The sequence below is a fragment of the Myodes glareolus genome, chromosome 16 (assembly GCF_982192425.1).
Source record: "Myodes glareolus chromosome 16, mMyoGla1.1, whole genome shotgun sequence".
Taxonomy (NCBI): domain Eukaryota; kingdom Metazoa; phylum Chordata; class Mammalia; order Rodentia; family Cricetidae; genus Myodes; species Myodes glareolus.
In genome coordinates this window covers 1,508,443-1,524,157 of record NC_142041.1, presented here as the reverse complement: position 1 = coordinate 1,524,157, position 15,715 = coordinate 1,508,443, and the positions used below count along the sequence as shown (strand labels likewise).

Genomic DNA, 15,715 nt, shown 5'->3' with positions numbered 1-15,715 from the left:
ATTCACTTTTAAATTACATTTATATCATCTGCAAATGAGCGCATGTGTGATGGTCCATTATTCATCATGCAAATGAAAATCTTAAATAAAGTTTAATCCTATACCAATTGCAAGGTATGTTCTTCCATCTATATGTTGATTATGTGGGGAAAAATATGTTCTTCACATCCACACTATTAGTTAGTGCCTTATTTTCCATGTCCCAAATTATTCTTGGTTCAATGCAGAAAACAATTGTGTATGAGTTTAAATTCTATGAAATGTTTACTCAAGGTGATCTTTAGATTATGTCTAGTTTCATTTCCTGTTGCTGTGATTAAAAAACACTCTGGCAGAAGTAATTCAGTAGGGGATTTATTTTGTCTAACAATTCACTCATTCACTGTGTAGGCAAAGTAAAAGCGCTGTGTGGCTGAAGCAACTGGTCACGTTGCATTGCTGGTAAAGAAAAGAGAGCCAACCTCTGCAATTCTTAACTTGTATTCTTTATTTTATATTGCCCAGGGTCCCCTCCTCAGAGAATACTCACACACACCAACAACAATTACAGTGATTAAAAAATTTACATCCCTTAAGAATGCCCAGAGATCTAGTTAGAGTGTCTGTCAAGTTGAGAATTAACGTTAACCATTAGAGAGTCCTAAGTAGTTCCTATCTTATCACTCACTCCTAGACAGTCTCTGATCACTACTGAGGCTTGCTCCCTCCCTGCCCCCCCCTCTCCTGCTCCCTCACTGCTGCTCCCTCTCTCTTTCTCCCCCTCTCCTGCTCCCTCTCTTTTTCTCCCCCTCTCCTGCTCCCCCTCTCTTGCCCCCTCTCACCTGACCCCTCTCTTCTGCTCCCTCACTCCTGCTCCCTCTTTCTTCTGCTTCCTCACTGGTTCCTCCCATAGTTGCTGCCCCTTGCATTTCTTGCCTCATCTATCAATTTTTTCCACAAAGGACTTGTTTTTCTAATGTTTTATATATTTGTAACATTTTATACCTTGTTCTATTCGTGGCAGTTAATAGCTGCTATCAATTTTACGTCTTCATTGGTGATTTCATTTGTTGTATATATAATCATATGTCTAAAACTCCAGTGTTAATAAAAGCAAGATCTTGTCTGTTTTGGTCAGGATTATATCTTTAGGACCATCAAGAGTCAGCATGTATATGTGTCCATCTGTACACGTATAGGTGCATACATGATGGTTGGTTGCAACCTTATGGATTAAAAGTCTACTTAAATAGCTTTATGCACTTACTATGATTAATAACTTTAAAAGATTGAATACTCCTTTTACCATATGAAGGATATAGATAATAATACAATGCAGAAGACAGAGAATAATTTTTATGTTAAATTGTATTCCAGTGATTTTAATCTGTTTTTAAGTTAATAAGAGCTATATAAACATACAGCAAACGTTTATGAAAATGTATACTTCCATGAGTGATTTTTTCATATATGTATTATTATTTTTGTTCAATTTTAGATATTGGAGATATAGTGAAGAAATGAAAACCATGGACCCGGGCTATCCCAAGCCCATCACCATCTGGAAGGGAATCCCTGAATCACCCCAGGGAGCTTTTGTCCACAAAGAAAATGGTACACAGCACAGACTCATCTCCTGAGTTTCCTTTTTTAATATCACATTGTTTTATGTTAAATCAAATAATTTGAAATTATTATGCTAGAGCTATGAATTATATATATTTATATAATTTCTATTTATATTTTTTCTTCTTAAGAATTTACGTCTAATATTACTCTCTGGGCAATTTCAAATTTAATTTATTTATATTTATTTAAGTTAACTAGAAGAAAGTATAAGTAGTACTTTACTACTGAGGAATGTTTATTATTTAATAATGTGAAATATATAGCTATGAAAATTAATGAAAATACATCAAGTGTGTGCGAGACAGGAATTTGTCCCAATGACTATGTCCTGAGTTCAGCCAATTTCAATGGCACTCTCTGCTAATCCATGCTTAGCTGAAGACTCCCCTCAACACTGTCAGACCATGGCTGTCATCATAAGAAACAACATATAAGCCTTATATATGTTTGATACTCATAAATCAAAGAAGACAGGATATTAAATGACTTCTCTAGTTTACTAACCATTTTCAAAATCTGCTGCTAAAAATCTTCTTCCATTTATTTTAATCCATAAATTTATATGTGTTTCAAATTTAATGTTTTTCTCATTTTGTTACTAGATGAAACATGTTACATCTAATATCTAAGTATTAATTTTAATTCTTCCTTTAATCAGCCATGAAATATGACTGATGCTATATGAATCAAGTATATTTCATAAATCTCTTTAATTGTCCTACCAAAAGATTCAGTCTATCCATTAACTTATTTTAACACTAATTAATATCATGTAAGAAAACAAGAAAGAGGAGAAAATGCAACAGAGGGTCTAACCTAGAAATGTTCCAAGTTACTTTGTAAGTTGTTGTTATAAATGTCTTGTTATTTTGTGAGGATAAAACAATAGAAAATGATCCAATAAAATCAAAACAAATATAAATGAAAACAATATAAAATTATATTGCACTCTCATTGATTTCTTTCTTAAAAGTTTTCCTCATAAGCATAACACAGGAATATAACAGCAATGCTAAAACGTGAGTGAAACATTTGAAAATTTATTAAACTGATATTTCATAAATGGAGATAAAAAACCTAAATTATTACAGATGATTAGAACACAAACAAAATGTGGCATATATCTGTTACAAAGATTTCACACTACTTCTTTTAGTTCTACTGAGAAATTTTATTATCCTAATAATATATTCATGAAATGTAAACTCTATTCCCATGTTTGTAGTTTGTTAATGTAAAATTAAAATTTTGGACTGGTCATTATGGAAGGAGGCCTCTTCCAACCTCTGCTGTGCTGTTCATTCCCTTTATAGTAATTAGTCTTTGCTAAAAACTAGAGATGAGGATACTTGTAGGTATTACTCTACTATTTATAGCCATAAGCAATACTATCACCAAATTTGAAGATCTAATTATGAATCATTGGCATTATTCATATGTGGTCATCTCGTAGTCTGCTATTTGACAGTTCCTCAGCACTTCTCCTCCATACGTGCTGAATAGAGTGATACTAGCTCCCTTGCAGGATAAATTGAGTCTGTATGCTCCTGCTTTCATTGGCCAGTCGCTATGACTGAATAACTCTACTTCCAAGTTAAAAGCCACTACAAACTTTTACAGCACTGAACCAAATAATTTCCAATATGAAGTAACCAATGATGACCTATACGTCCTACCTAAAATTTCCTGAGTTTGCAGAATACTTTATCTCAGGACTGACCCCCATCTGCCCAGGGGTGTTTACAAAGCAAAGTCATGTGTTGTAGCTCTAGCTGTGGGAAAGTGCTTAAGTCTTATTTGGTTCTAGTCATATGTATTTGCCTCTTAACCTCAGTATCTGTCAAAAAATAAAATCAGGAGATTAATTCTTCTTAGTAGTGGAATAGTTAAGAAAGATAAAAACAGTGCTTTTAACAATTTGACTCTTCCATAATAATAACATACAATAACAATCATAATTTTGAACGCTTAAGCTGTAACATCCTGTTCAAAATAGGTAACTCTTTAAATATATTTTTAAATTACTTCAGCATTTTTATGGAGTTTTTGTTGTTGTTCTTGTTGCTGTTTTGTGTTTTTGCTTGTTTGTTTGTTTGTTTTAGTTTTTAGTTTTACCTAAAAACAAGAACCAAATCCAAGTAGCACAATCAGAAACTTCACTGGGTACACATCTTAAAATATTGAAAAACATTTTTAAGAAAATTCACAAGGTATGTTAGGAACTTAAAACATCTATTTTTTTAACCACAATATTTTGCATCATAGATTACTGAATTATTTGAAACTTATTTAACTCTTCATAGATGAACTAGAATTATTACTCAGTTGTTTTAAGATAAAATAGTGATATATTTGCCCATTATTCCTTAAAAAAATAATAATAAATTTTAAAATTCCATAAGGTGTACTTAGGAGCACAAATTTAGGATAAGTAGGTATGACAAATAAAAATAGCAAATGGAGAAAAGACAAAGGAGAAATGAATTATAGCCAGAAATGAGGTTAGTGCATACATGCTACAAATACATGCTTGCTTGTTAAACTTGCAATAGACAAAATAAAATACCTACAATCCACTCATTTGATATGAGTTCTACAAATAACAAAGGGGAACCTCTTGTTTAGGAAGAGCACAAAATATGCCTATACAAAGATGTTGAGAACGTGCCCTGAGGTGTGAATAGGTAAGAATCTTGTTTATTATACATCAAACAGCCTCCTCGGTTTTAGTTTGAGGATCAGCAATGGTTTAATTTTTCAAGCAGTTCAAAATTCCATGATAAAAGTTTATATCATGATTCTAATGTGAATTACATGATAATACTTCTATAAGCCAAAAAAAAAAAAGGATGACACCCTCTTTACAGTCCACAATAAGGAATGAGTATAGATAACCTGCCACCCATGTATTTTAGGCACAGATTTCTTAGACTTTACAACATACTAGCCAGGATTGATGGCTTACAATTGCAACGCAAGTGTTGGGAAGCCTGAGCAAGAGAAATAATTGCCCTACATTTGAGGTCATCATGCTCTCTATAGAGAGTTCTAGCCCAGCTTGGAGGCCATACTTAGACCCTTTCTCAAGTGTAAAGAGTCACATGGAAGAAGGGGAGAAAGGGGAGAAGGACAGAAGGAATGAACGAAGGAATGAAAGAAAGAAATAGAGAGAAAAGGTATAATTCCTGGAATGCAGCACCTAGAGCCTTTGTAATACAGTTGAACTAAGGGTTGGGGGTTTTGTTATTTTTTTTTCTTTAGAAATTGAAAGGACTTAAGATTTAAAACACATATTTTAGGAAGTAGTCTCTTTCATTAACATGTGCATATACACAATCACAAATAAGAAGTATCTGTGTATCTATGTTTTCTCCCCAGGCTTTACCTATTTCTACAAAGGAAAGGAGTATTGGAAATTCAACAACCAGATACTCAAAGTAGAACCTGGGTATCCAAGATCCATCCTCAAAGATTTTATGGGCTGTGATGGACCAGCAGACAGAGATAAAGAAGGACTCAGTCCACCAGATGATGTAGACATTGTCATCAAACTGGACAACACAGCCAGCACTGTGAAAGCCATAGCTATTGTCATTCCCTGCATCTTGGCCTTATGCCTTCTTGTATTGGTTTACACTGTGTTCCAGTTCAAGAGGAAAGGAACACCCCGCCACATACTGTACTGTAAACGCTCTATGCAAGAGTGGGTGTGATGTAGGGATTTCTTTTTCTCTTTCTTTTCCAGGAGTTTGTGGTAACTTGAGATTCAAGACAAGAGCTGTTATGCTGTTTCCTAGTTAGGAGCAGGCTTGTGGCAGCCTGATTCGGGGCTGACCTTCCAAACCTAGAGGGTTCCTGGTCCTGCACATGAGTGGAAATACATTCATGGAGAAGCTTCCATGAGGCACAGTATCCGCTGTTCTTCAGTCCTCTGTCTTTCTTTGTCATTCAGTTGTAGGCCTTTCCTCTGCACGCTCAATGCCCAGTAAAATTTCAGGATTAACTGAAGAAGAGGAAATATAGAAGAAAAGTTTCTTCTTAATTTTTAAAAAATACTTTTCCTTCTGAAATCTGAGCCCATTTCTGGGAGAGAGAGAGAGAGAGAAAGAGAGAGAGCGAGAGAGAGAAAAAAAGAGCAAATCAGAAAACCCATTAGGTTCTTGCTTTAAAGCAAAAGAAGAAAGAGTTTTAAAACAACACAAAATTCATAAATGAACTTTCAGGAAAGTGTGAAGACCCAAAACAGCTTTGTCTCCAAAGAAGATAGCTCTGTGACCACTATGGATAGTCTCCTGCACATCGTTTTTTTCAGGTGGGAGATCTGGAACAGACATGCAGGACTCTAGACTGTTGGGACAGCCATTTTCCAACAAACAAGGGGCCAAAATATCTGCAATATAGTAACAGCCTTAATAATACATGCATTTTTCGTTTTCTACAGCTGTCCTCAGCTATGTCCACAACGTTTCATCACCGCCACCCTCATAGCTGTTTTCCAACAGGACCTTTTGATTGTTTTGAAATCTTTCTGAACCCCCTCTTGCCTCCTGACCCAACATCATTGTGATGTTCTTCTTCGTTGTGTCAGGCCTTTGTTCCAGGCCTTCCATTGGTCTGTCAGCAATACTCAGCAGAAAGCAGAGCAGGAACAAGTGTGTCTCTGACGTCATTAAGTGATGGTTATTATTTAAAGACATGCGACTCTGGTCGTACATCGGTGTAACCCTTTGAGAACTATCAGACCAGGCTCAAGAGTCATGTGGATCAGTCTTGCAGTCTGGTCACATTGGTAGAACTGGCCAACAGTGGAAGCCATCACAGGTTCAACAAGTTCAGATGTGTAAAGCATACCTTAAACCCTATGTAATTCTTTAATGACTGACAGCAGCCCATAAATACTTTTATAACAAACAACAGTGATGTGACTTGCCAAAATTTTTCTGGCAAATAAAAAAAGATATTTTGTTAACTATATCTTATGAGAGTGAAATTTTATTTGAATAATTGGTTAGAAGAAACTAAGCCTTTTCTTCTTCAGACACACTGAATTTTTTTATTTAAAATCCATTGCATGAAAATTCAATTTGCCATAAAATATCCAGTTAGCATTGTGGGGTTAAAAAAGAATTAAAACAATGACTCTGAGTTTGCATGAATACTTTCCAATGCATTACCAATTGCATGTCAGCCATAGTTCTCAAAGGGTTGGTGTGGCTTCTGGCATTTAGCCATCCATTTGATCACTGACAGAGCCAAGAGACACCAAAGCATTCCATTGTTGAGTGTAATTTGTCCTAACAGCAGTATTGTCATTTTAATGTGACCTGCAGAGCAGGTTTGTATCAATATTTTTTTCCTAGAGAAAAGTCAGCAACTGACAGACCTCTATTGATTTTAGGAGCTGCTTCTTGCAGTGAAAGTCTTTGCAGCCACTGGGCTGTGAACTTATTAGAGATGGTCAGAAGGAAAGCACCCCACAAGTCAGACAATTGGCTTTGTGTGAAAGCCAGCTTTGGAGGGGATTAGCTTTTGAAACAATGAACAGCTTGCCTTGAACTTGATATTGATCTGTTGACTGTCATTAACAACAACTTAAACATTGTCTTCTGTGAAAATTTTCCCTGAAGAGTCCTGTTCTGTGTCTTTGCCCTTTGACCTTTAACTTGCAAACTGGCACAAACTGAAGGAAATTTGGTGTCGCTTCTCCATTGGATTGTTACTCTCTAAGACCTAGTAAGCAAGAGCTGTTTCCTTAACGTGGAGAGAGTTTGGGTATTGGATCTGCAGTTGGACACTTTGCTCTCTACATGCACACTCTGAATATGCCCTATAGGTAGAGGTATTTTTTTTAATTTTTTTCTTTAATTTCAAGCTTAATTTCATCATTTTAGTAAAAATTACAAAAAAAAATAGGAAAAAAAAACCTCAAATACTTGAATGGCCAGTGTGGCTTTTATATAAAGCAGGAATTTTATACTAGTGAAAATTTCTTACTCATTTGCTAATAATACACATTTCCAGATGATTTTTAATGAGTGTAGGTATACATTCTTATTTGGAAATGGATAGTTTGGCTGCCTTGAATTTATATTTATACTCAACATAGCATGAAAATTAGAATGCGTTTTGGTTAAACTACATGTTTATGATTTGGTTGGGGAAAATATTTTTTAATCATGGGTGGCATGCTGAAAAGCCTTGCAAGCTGGTGTTTCCTACAATCTGAGCATATATCCTGTAAGGCTAAGACAAAAAGAACAGTTTGAAAAGAGGAATGGCTTTGTAGTATCACTTATGAAATGCAGTTTGGACTTCAACAGGACATCAAAGATTTGAATGTAAGGGTCAATAAGAAAGGGGAGGGCCAGGATCAGCCCTGTATCTTTACTTCAGAACTTCCTTTCTAGATAATGCTAATATTATAGTTAGTTTCTGCAGAGCATGGCGGACCGTATACATAAACCTGTTGATACAGTGTTTGCTTGTTAGAGGGTTTAATCCTTTCAGGATCTTGATGTCAAGAAAAAAAAAATGACTGGATGCTTTTTTCTAATGATAGAAGTGAGGAACTGTAACATTTCGGGACATGTGCAAATCATTGAGAAACTCCATCAACGTACATTGAACCTTTTTTTCTCTCTAAAATCAAAAAGAAGTCGAATAAGCAATCTCTTGCCTCTTTACTCATTCACCACAGTACCCTGATTCGTCACAAGACTGTAAGTACCTAAGGGCTCGAAAACAATCACAGTGTTGAAAAGGAAGGAATCTTCATTTTGCTTGAGTTATGGCAAACATTATGAATATGATTTGGGTTGTGTTGCCTTGAATATGAGAAGTCTATGTACTTTTAAAACAGGTTTATATGTCTACTATCTTGACTAGGACATTTATAAGATGATAAATGATAAGAACTAAGTATGATGTAATAAAAAAAAAAACACTGGGGTTCCTTTGTTCATTGTGTGCCAGGCACTATATCCATATGGTTGCTGACTTTTCTTACACTTGGGATTTGTTTTGTTTTGTTTTCAAAAAAAAATGAAATAAAAGAAAAGAAAAGAGAAATGTGGCAATGCTAAAGAAAGCAGGAAAATGAAAATGATGAATTAATCTAGTATATGAAAATAGCAATTAGAAATTTTAAAAAGGACGTTCTCTGCATAAAAAACATAATGTCAGCTCAATATCAGTGAAGACATGCAATCAATCAAGTCTTTTTCTGTCATTTCTAAATGAGTAACATGAACAGCTCAAACCTACTATTTCCAAAACTGAAATGAAAACATATTCATGTTCATAAATAATTCATCTGCTTCATTATTTTTATTACTTTACCAAATATTGAAGACAATTGTAAACATGGTACTGGTTTTACATAAAATGAATTTGTAGTTTAAAATTTCAGATAAATATTGTTTCTCTATACATTATTAATCAGACGAAGTAAAATATTAAGATAGGTGGCCAGTTGGAATGTTTTATAAAGCAGTAGTTCTGCATCAGTGTGTAAAGAAAGCTGTAATTTTAGATAACTGCTAACCCATCTGAGAACAAAGTTTTCTGCAGACGGCCACCACAACAGGTGAGGACAGATGTTCGCCGACATGACAAAGGCTACAGAGCTCAATTAGAGAACAGTAGTAGTAGAACTCTACTAGCAAATAGAGTCTCTGTTCCTAACCAGAGAGCTAGGCTTATCTCAAACAAATGTAATAAATTCGTAAGTAATAATCACCAAAAACAATTACTAAGTATTCAAAAATAGAGACAGCTTTACTGAAATAAGAAAATGTTACCTTTGTTACTTGAGCCGCCTACAATCTCTTTTATCAACACATAATTTGGCTTTTCACATACTGTACATTTATTTGTATTTCATTTCTGTGAATGATTACAATGTAATGTAGTGGCTAAAAGAACATTGCCTGGATTCTACTGCCCGCTGAGATCTGAAAGAGGGTGTATATACTGGATTCTAGGAAGAGTAATGTAATATTCTCAAGTTCTCCATATTGTGTTAATATCTCTAATATGGCACAAATTCTGACTCCTGTCATGTGGACCTTATAGCTGAGTAACTGGTGTGCCCATATTAATTGAACTCAATGTGCTCTCTGAAGAAGAATAGCTGTTATACTTGAATAGATATGTTACACAAAAGTCATACAAATAATCAGATTTTTAGGTATTTTGAATTTATTTCCAGAAACAAATAAAGGCAGTGATTTGCTGATAGTTTTGAGTCTGTGAGCTTGTAGTATATAATGAAATAAGCCTGGGGATGGTGAGGAAGTGTTTACAGTAATCACAGCAAAATGTTTAATTTTTGATACTTTAAGAGCATATTCCAAGCTATCATAGGCACAATCTACCATTGAGACCACAGTTTGACATTCAGATGATCTATAGAAAAGAGGTACAAATACAGTATCTACTAAGCTATGATACCATAGAAGGGGTCAAGCCACTCATGTGGTAGAGTCTTATCCTTCTGTCCAGTGGCATTCACCTCCATAATAGATGTAAAAGAACCACAGGAAATAAGTGTCAGAGTCTAGTAATGAGTTTCTTGTTGTCTAAGAAGAAAGGAGAGCTATGCCATAAAGTTTAAACAAGTACCCTTTAAAGGCTAAACTCAGTAGAATAAAGAAACTAACAACCAAGGATAGCACCACATCATTCATGTGAAAACTCCATTTTATAAGTAGAGTGGGCAGTGAAGAAGGTCAAAACCAGTCTTTTGTTAAATATAAAGTCATACTTTAGCACTCTGTAACATTACAACTGGAAGTTTTATTTTAGCAAGATCAAAATAATAGAGAAAAAAATGAAACTTCAAGCTCCTACCCCACTGATGAGTGTGGTATCAATGTATATACTTAGTCAGTGCTCAGTAGATGTCACTGTGTAAATGTGTCTGATACTCACCCATTGCCTCATAGACCCAAAATGTTAAAAGCAACCCCAGTCAGAAAGACATTAGAACCCTGTGAGAAAAGCCATTTCTCTAGGATAGAAACTTACCTCAATAATCATAAAACGCAGAACACTTGGCATAGTAGCAAAAGTTGCCTTAGTGTTTCTAGTCTGATCTACATGTCTATAATGCACCACTCACACCATTTCTCTTGTCTGGCTATTGGTCTACATTTGAGTTGATTTTGAGATATTTGAGGTCAGATTAATAACATCTAACTATATATCTCCTTCAACATGTCTACTCTGAAATAGAATTCAATAGTATAGAAAACCTAGAACGATGACTGACTTGACATAGTCACAGAAATTCACTGAAAATCCCTGGTGATATTTCATAATTCCCACCTATTTGCTGGTAGTAACCAGAAGTGGCAGTTTTCCGTGTTTGAGCATGGCTATGAACTAATGACAGAACATGACATACATCATTACTTGAGAGTAAATAGTAGGTAGTGATAGAAGACTACAAAAAGTTTAGTGACATAACAAAGGTTTCACAGGCATTTGTAGGGATTTTTTTTTAAGAAAATGGAGCAAAAAATCAGTACTTGGGATCAGTACATCATAACCAGAAGAAGCTATATGTGGAGAACATTTATATGTGGAGAGATCTGAGATTCTATGTCTTTCAATGGAAAAAGGAGTGTGTCTTGTAATTTTCTTATATTAACATAGAGCTAATTATATTATTCAGATGTGTGCTCTATGTGTCCTTCTATGAAAGGGCACGCTGGGCTATGAAGGAAAACCTATCACGAGTTGGAGTGTTGTGCTGACTCACATGACATTGCCATGCGCTCTGCCACAGAGCTGGATATTTATGCCCTTAAGAAGGGAAGAAAAATATAAATATAACACTTTCCCACTATGCCACTTAGCTTCAAAGTAAGATATCACTATTATTTCACTGAGAAAATGAAAAGGAAGGATGGTGGGCTAGAATAAAGCAAACAAACAAAACAAAGCTGTACCTTACAAAGACATTCTCTACAGTTTCTTTCACCTGCATTTGTTCATATAAAAAAAAAACATTTTTTTCCATATATATGAGTTGCATATGGACCTCTTTCTAGCGTTTGCTGTGCACCTAGACTGGATTGCAAGCGTAGTGTTTTCAGCACAGGCCTTTGATACATGCTGTGGTGAGGTGTGACAGGAAGGGATAGGCTGTGGTGCTGCTTGTACTTGCAAGAGTTGGATGAATGTGTGTTGCTGTCTTGGCAGTATACTGATGAATAGAGCCTTGTGTACCCTGTCTATTTGAAGTCACTAGAATGCATGTTTGCTGTCATGTGATACCAATTGGATCTCATTCCCTTTCTATATACCAATAGCCCACTTGTTAGTATAAAACATACTTCGAATGAATAGTTTCAGTAGTAATGCAAGGGTTATCTAATATAATTTTTTTACTACACTGACATAATATTACCACCTCACTTCTTGCTTCTTGTGAATTCGACTTTCTGTGTTAAATTAGGAATTTATGTTGCATAGTCATTTTCTTCTTTTACATATGATATAAATTCTATTCTATATTCATTATATATGATATTATTCCTTTCTATAGTCATGGATACAAATTTCAAAGTCAACCAACCATGGATTCTAATCAAGAGTGGATGATTGTCAGCATTTTCCACACACCTTTCTGTGATCATTATTTGATTCCTTTCAGTCACCATTGTTTTCTCCCCAATTTTATTGTTTTTTAATTAGATTTTATTTTCGTTCTCTTTGTGAAAACCAGAATTTAGGAACATAAAGGTGAAACCCTGGAGATGTGTCTTTGTTCCTCAGAATTTTCCATCATAAATTACATGGAAAACATAGTCCTTATAGCATCCCAAACTTCTGCATTGGTTTATATTTTTATAGAGCTCTTCCCCTGAAAAGAAGTGAAATGCTGAGTATAATTGCTGTTATCTGTTGAAAAGACAGCAATGAAAATTTATTTTGGGAGAATGTATGAAATATAAATATACAGTATGGTAAATATCACGATGTAGTGTTTAAGTACATTAGGAGGAAACGCATGCTTACAGCCTTGAATCTTTATTTCCCATTAGAGGTAAATTGCATATATAAGAAAGAGATAGATAGAATAAAGAATAATGTATGTCATAGCAGTGGCTTCTGCTGCATTGCTTTTGACTATATCAGCATTTCTATGGTGGACCTCTGTTTTCAGGGGATTTAGAGACTTGCCCATAAAAATTTGCTTCAATCATAAAAATCTTTAAAAATTTTTTTCTAACATGTATCTAATTTTAATAAAATATTTTTTGGTTTTATATTATGGAAATTAAATGGCTGGAGTTTACTGGTTTAATTTTGTGCTAATATAAACTTTTAACAAGATTAATTTTTAATAAAAACATAAAATATAATCAGTTCATAGTCTAATTTTTTAAACAAATCAAATATTGTTGACATTGAGAAATTTGCCTGCTTCACCAGTGTGGTATTTATCTTTAAGATGTTTTTAGAATTCAATACATGTTGTTATCTTGATTCCAATAGTGAATCAATATAACTGACAATGAGTATAGATATGTGATATCTATATAAGCTATCTGGTAACGTATTTTGGGAAATATATAGTGTACGATATATATGTGTCTGTATTTATACATATATATTCACTAGACAGGTTAAGAGAAAGAAGCACTCATCACTTATCAAATAAATACCATATTTTTTTAAAATATTACACAGGCATTTAACCTTCAGAGTCCAAATGAAATATAAGCAATTGCAGAGGAAAATTGTCTTATAGGTAAACACCTAGCATTGTATAGCTTCCTATGAAAATCACCTCTCATTTGTATAGTGTGGATATTAGGAATCAAACATTAAAGGTAAAACAGAATTTATAAGACAACGTTAGACTACGAAGCAGAGAGAAAGGCCAGGAAATTAGGATTTTAGACAGTTGTCTTGTGGTTGACTGTGTCTTAGCCTTTATTTAATGCCTAAAATGTTTTCAGTTACCGAGGGAGTATGAAAATATAACTCTGAGTTTCTTACATTGTACTCTACATTATCTCACTAAAGTTTTGATAACATGTACGTTTCTGTGTACAAGGCATGGAATGACACATTTATTTTCTCAGTGGATTTTCAGGGTTGAATGTTATGGTTTTGCCCACACAGAATTATACACATTTATTCCATCTTAACCTTGGCATATTTTTTTTTTCTGATTGCTTCTACTGACAAACACAAAGCTTGTTTGTGTGCAAATAAAAGGCTAAATAAATGGTGCTAAAGTGTATTATGACTGTCAGATATAATCAGGCAAAATTTTGTGGTGCTTCAATTATTTTTTTCATTGATTTTATTGACCAGTGTATTGAACAGTGTTTCTTCACAAATTGTCTTTTATTAGTACAATTAAAGCTTCATAGCACATTGTTAATAAAACGATTGCCTAGTTTGTGTAATAGCACATCAAGCTATTATCTCCTTGACTCCTTATAATGAGGCCTCATTAAAGGTCAAGGGTCATGCTATTAATCTCCTTCTATAGATCAGTAACATGACTGAGTATTTTCACCATGTACTTATGTTTACAATGCTATAACCCTTTGACTGCTGCGGCAACCTTAACCATACAAATGTCACAAGCTAGAATCATCAGCATGGTTTGTGCCATGGCAATCAAAGAGTTAAGGGCTGTGCAGTTATTTGTTTTGTATTTATTAATTTATATTTATTTCGTTTCCATTCCAGAAGGGGTTTGGATGGGGCAGTGTTTGTCTGCTGTAAGTGTCTTAACCTAAGGAAAGGTTTAAAGGCTTTTTATACTGTTGCATCTTCTGTATTGACCATCAATTCATTGTGCTGTAATTTTAAAAAAAATGTCAATAAATAAGAAAACCGAAAAATCGTTCATAGACATGTGGTTTTAGTCATGATTTGCTTTCATTTGTGACCAGCATGTAGAATCTGATCAATAGCCTTAGTCTTTACGGTCCTTGGCTTCCTAATTAAGAAAAGGTAATTGAAAATGCTTAGGTAATTTAGAAAAATGTTTCTTGCATGTTTTTCTGAATTAGCAAGTTTCTTTAAGCGGCCCTATCAGTTGTAGGATTGCCATACAACTAGTGGAAGGCAAACAGTTGTGATCAAGGAGAAGCGCTAAAGTACTGCTGTGCCACACACACTTCAGGCAAGTGGTCATGAGCACAGACATGACTTTTTATGAGACTCAAGAAGTATGAAAAATAACTATTTGAAGAAGTAAGTGTGAGCTATTACGTAACGTTGTATGCCCACCCGGGCTAGGTGAATTGAATTAAATTTTGTTTTATGTCTTATACCAAGTCTTTTGCAGAAATTCATTTGTGGAACTCTCTCTTTTTTTGTTGGTGCTGTGGTCTGAACCCAGGGCTGAGCACATGACTAGAATTATCTCAGTCCTCTTTCTTTTAGTCATCTTATTATATTAAAGAAAGGCAGGCAACCAACTCCCTGAAATAAAACTAAGAATAAGCTCTTTTGAATTAAACATTTGAATAAATTAAAAATAAGCTAAATAGACTTCGGGAAACAGTCAATAGTAGTCCTTAAAATTTCTGAACTAAGCATTTTCTGAAAACCAGTTCTTGCATGTATCAGTTATCTCCAAATCATAAAGGCCATCTGAATTTTACAAAGAATAATAATTTTAATGGGAGTAAAGTAAAAAGACATTCACTGTCCATCTGTATACCAAAAATTAATTATATGTGCACGTACAAGCCCGTAGGGAGAAAATGAGAGGTGAGAGCAGAGGGAGAACGACTCCAAGACTGACCTTGTCCTCTCAATCCTCCAGCTGTAGCCTCCTGCTGCTGGGCTTATGTTCATTTATCACCATGACCGACCTAATTATATGCTTTTAATCCACATGTGACAAGGATTCTTCTTGAAGAAGTAACACCCTGATAATGCTATAAAGAATCTAGTAAAGTGCCTGGCACATTGTAAGAATGCGTTTATTGAGATGACTTACATGTTTTCATCTTCTAAACCTATTTTTTAAAGACTAAATTGCGTGATTCAAGTCACGTTGATATCTTCTGCTACATTCAGATATTAGTTACTTTAGTTACCAGAAGCTCCTTACAACTGACTCCAC

General features: G+C 34.6%; 1 protein-coding gene across 1 annotated transcript in view; it reads left to right on the top strand.

The window, feature by feature from the left end:
• Positions 1 to 14,491, top strand: part of Mmp16 (matrix metallopeptidase 16) — a 238,396-nt gene extending 223,905 nt beyond the window's left edge. The window contains exons 9-10 of the mRNA XM_048420470.3: positions 1,478 to 1,593; positions 4,987 to 14,491. Of these exons, the coding sequence (XP_048276427.1) occupies positions 1,478 to 1,593; positions 4,987 to 5,321 (451 nt within the window). The 3' untranslated portion in view covers positions 5,322 to 14,491. The remainder of the gene's footprint in view (positions 1 to 1,477; positions 1,594 to 4,986) is intronic.
• The last annotated feature ends 1,224 nt before the right edge of the window (positions 14,492 to 15,715 follow it).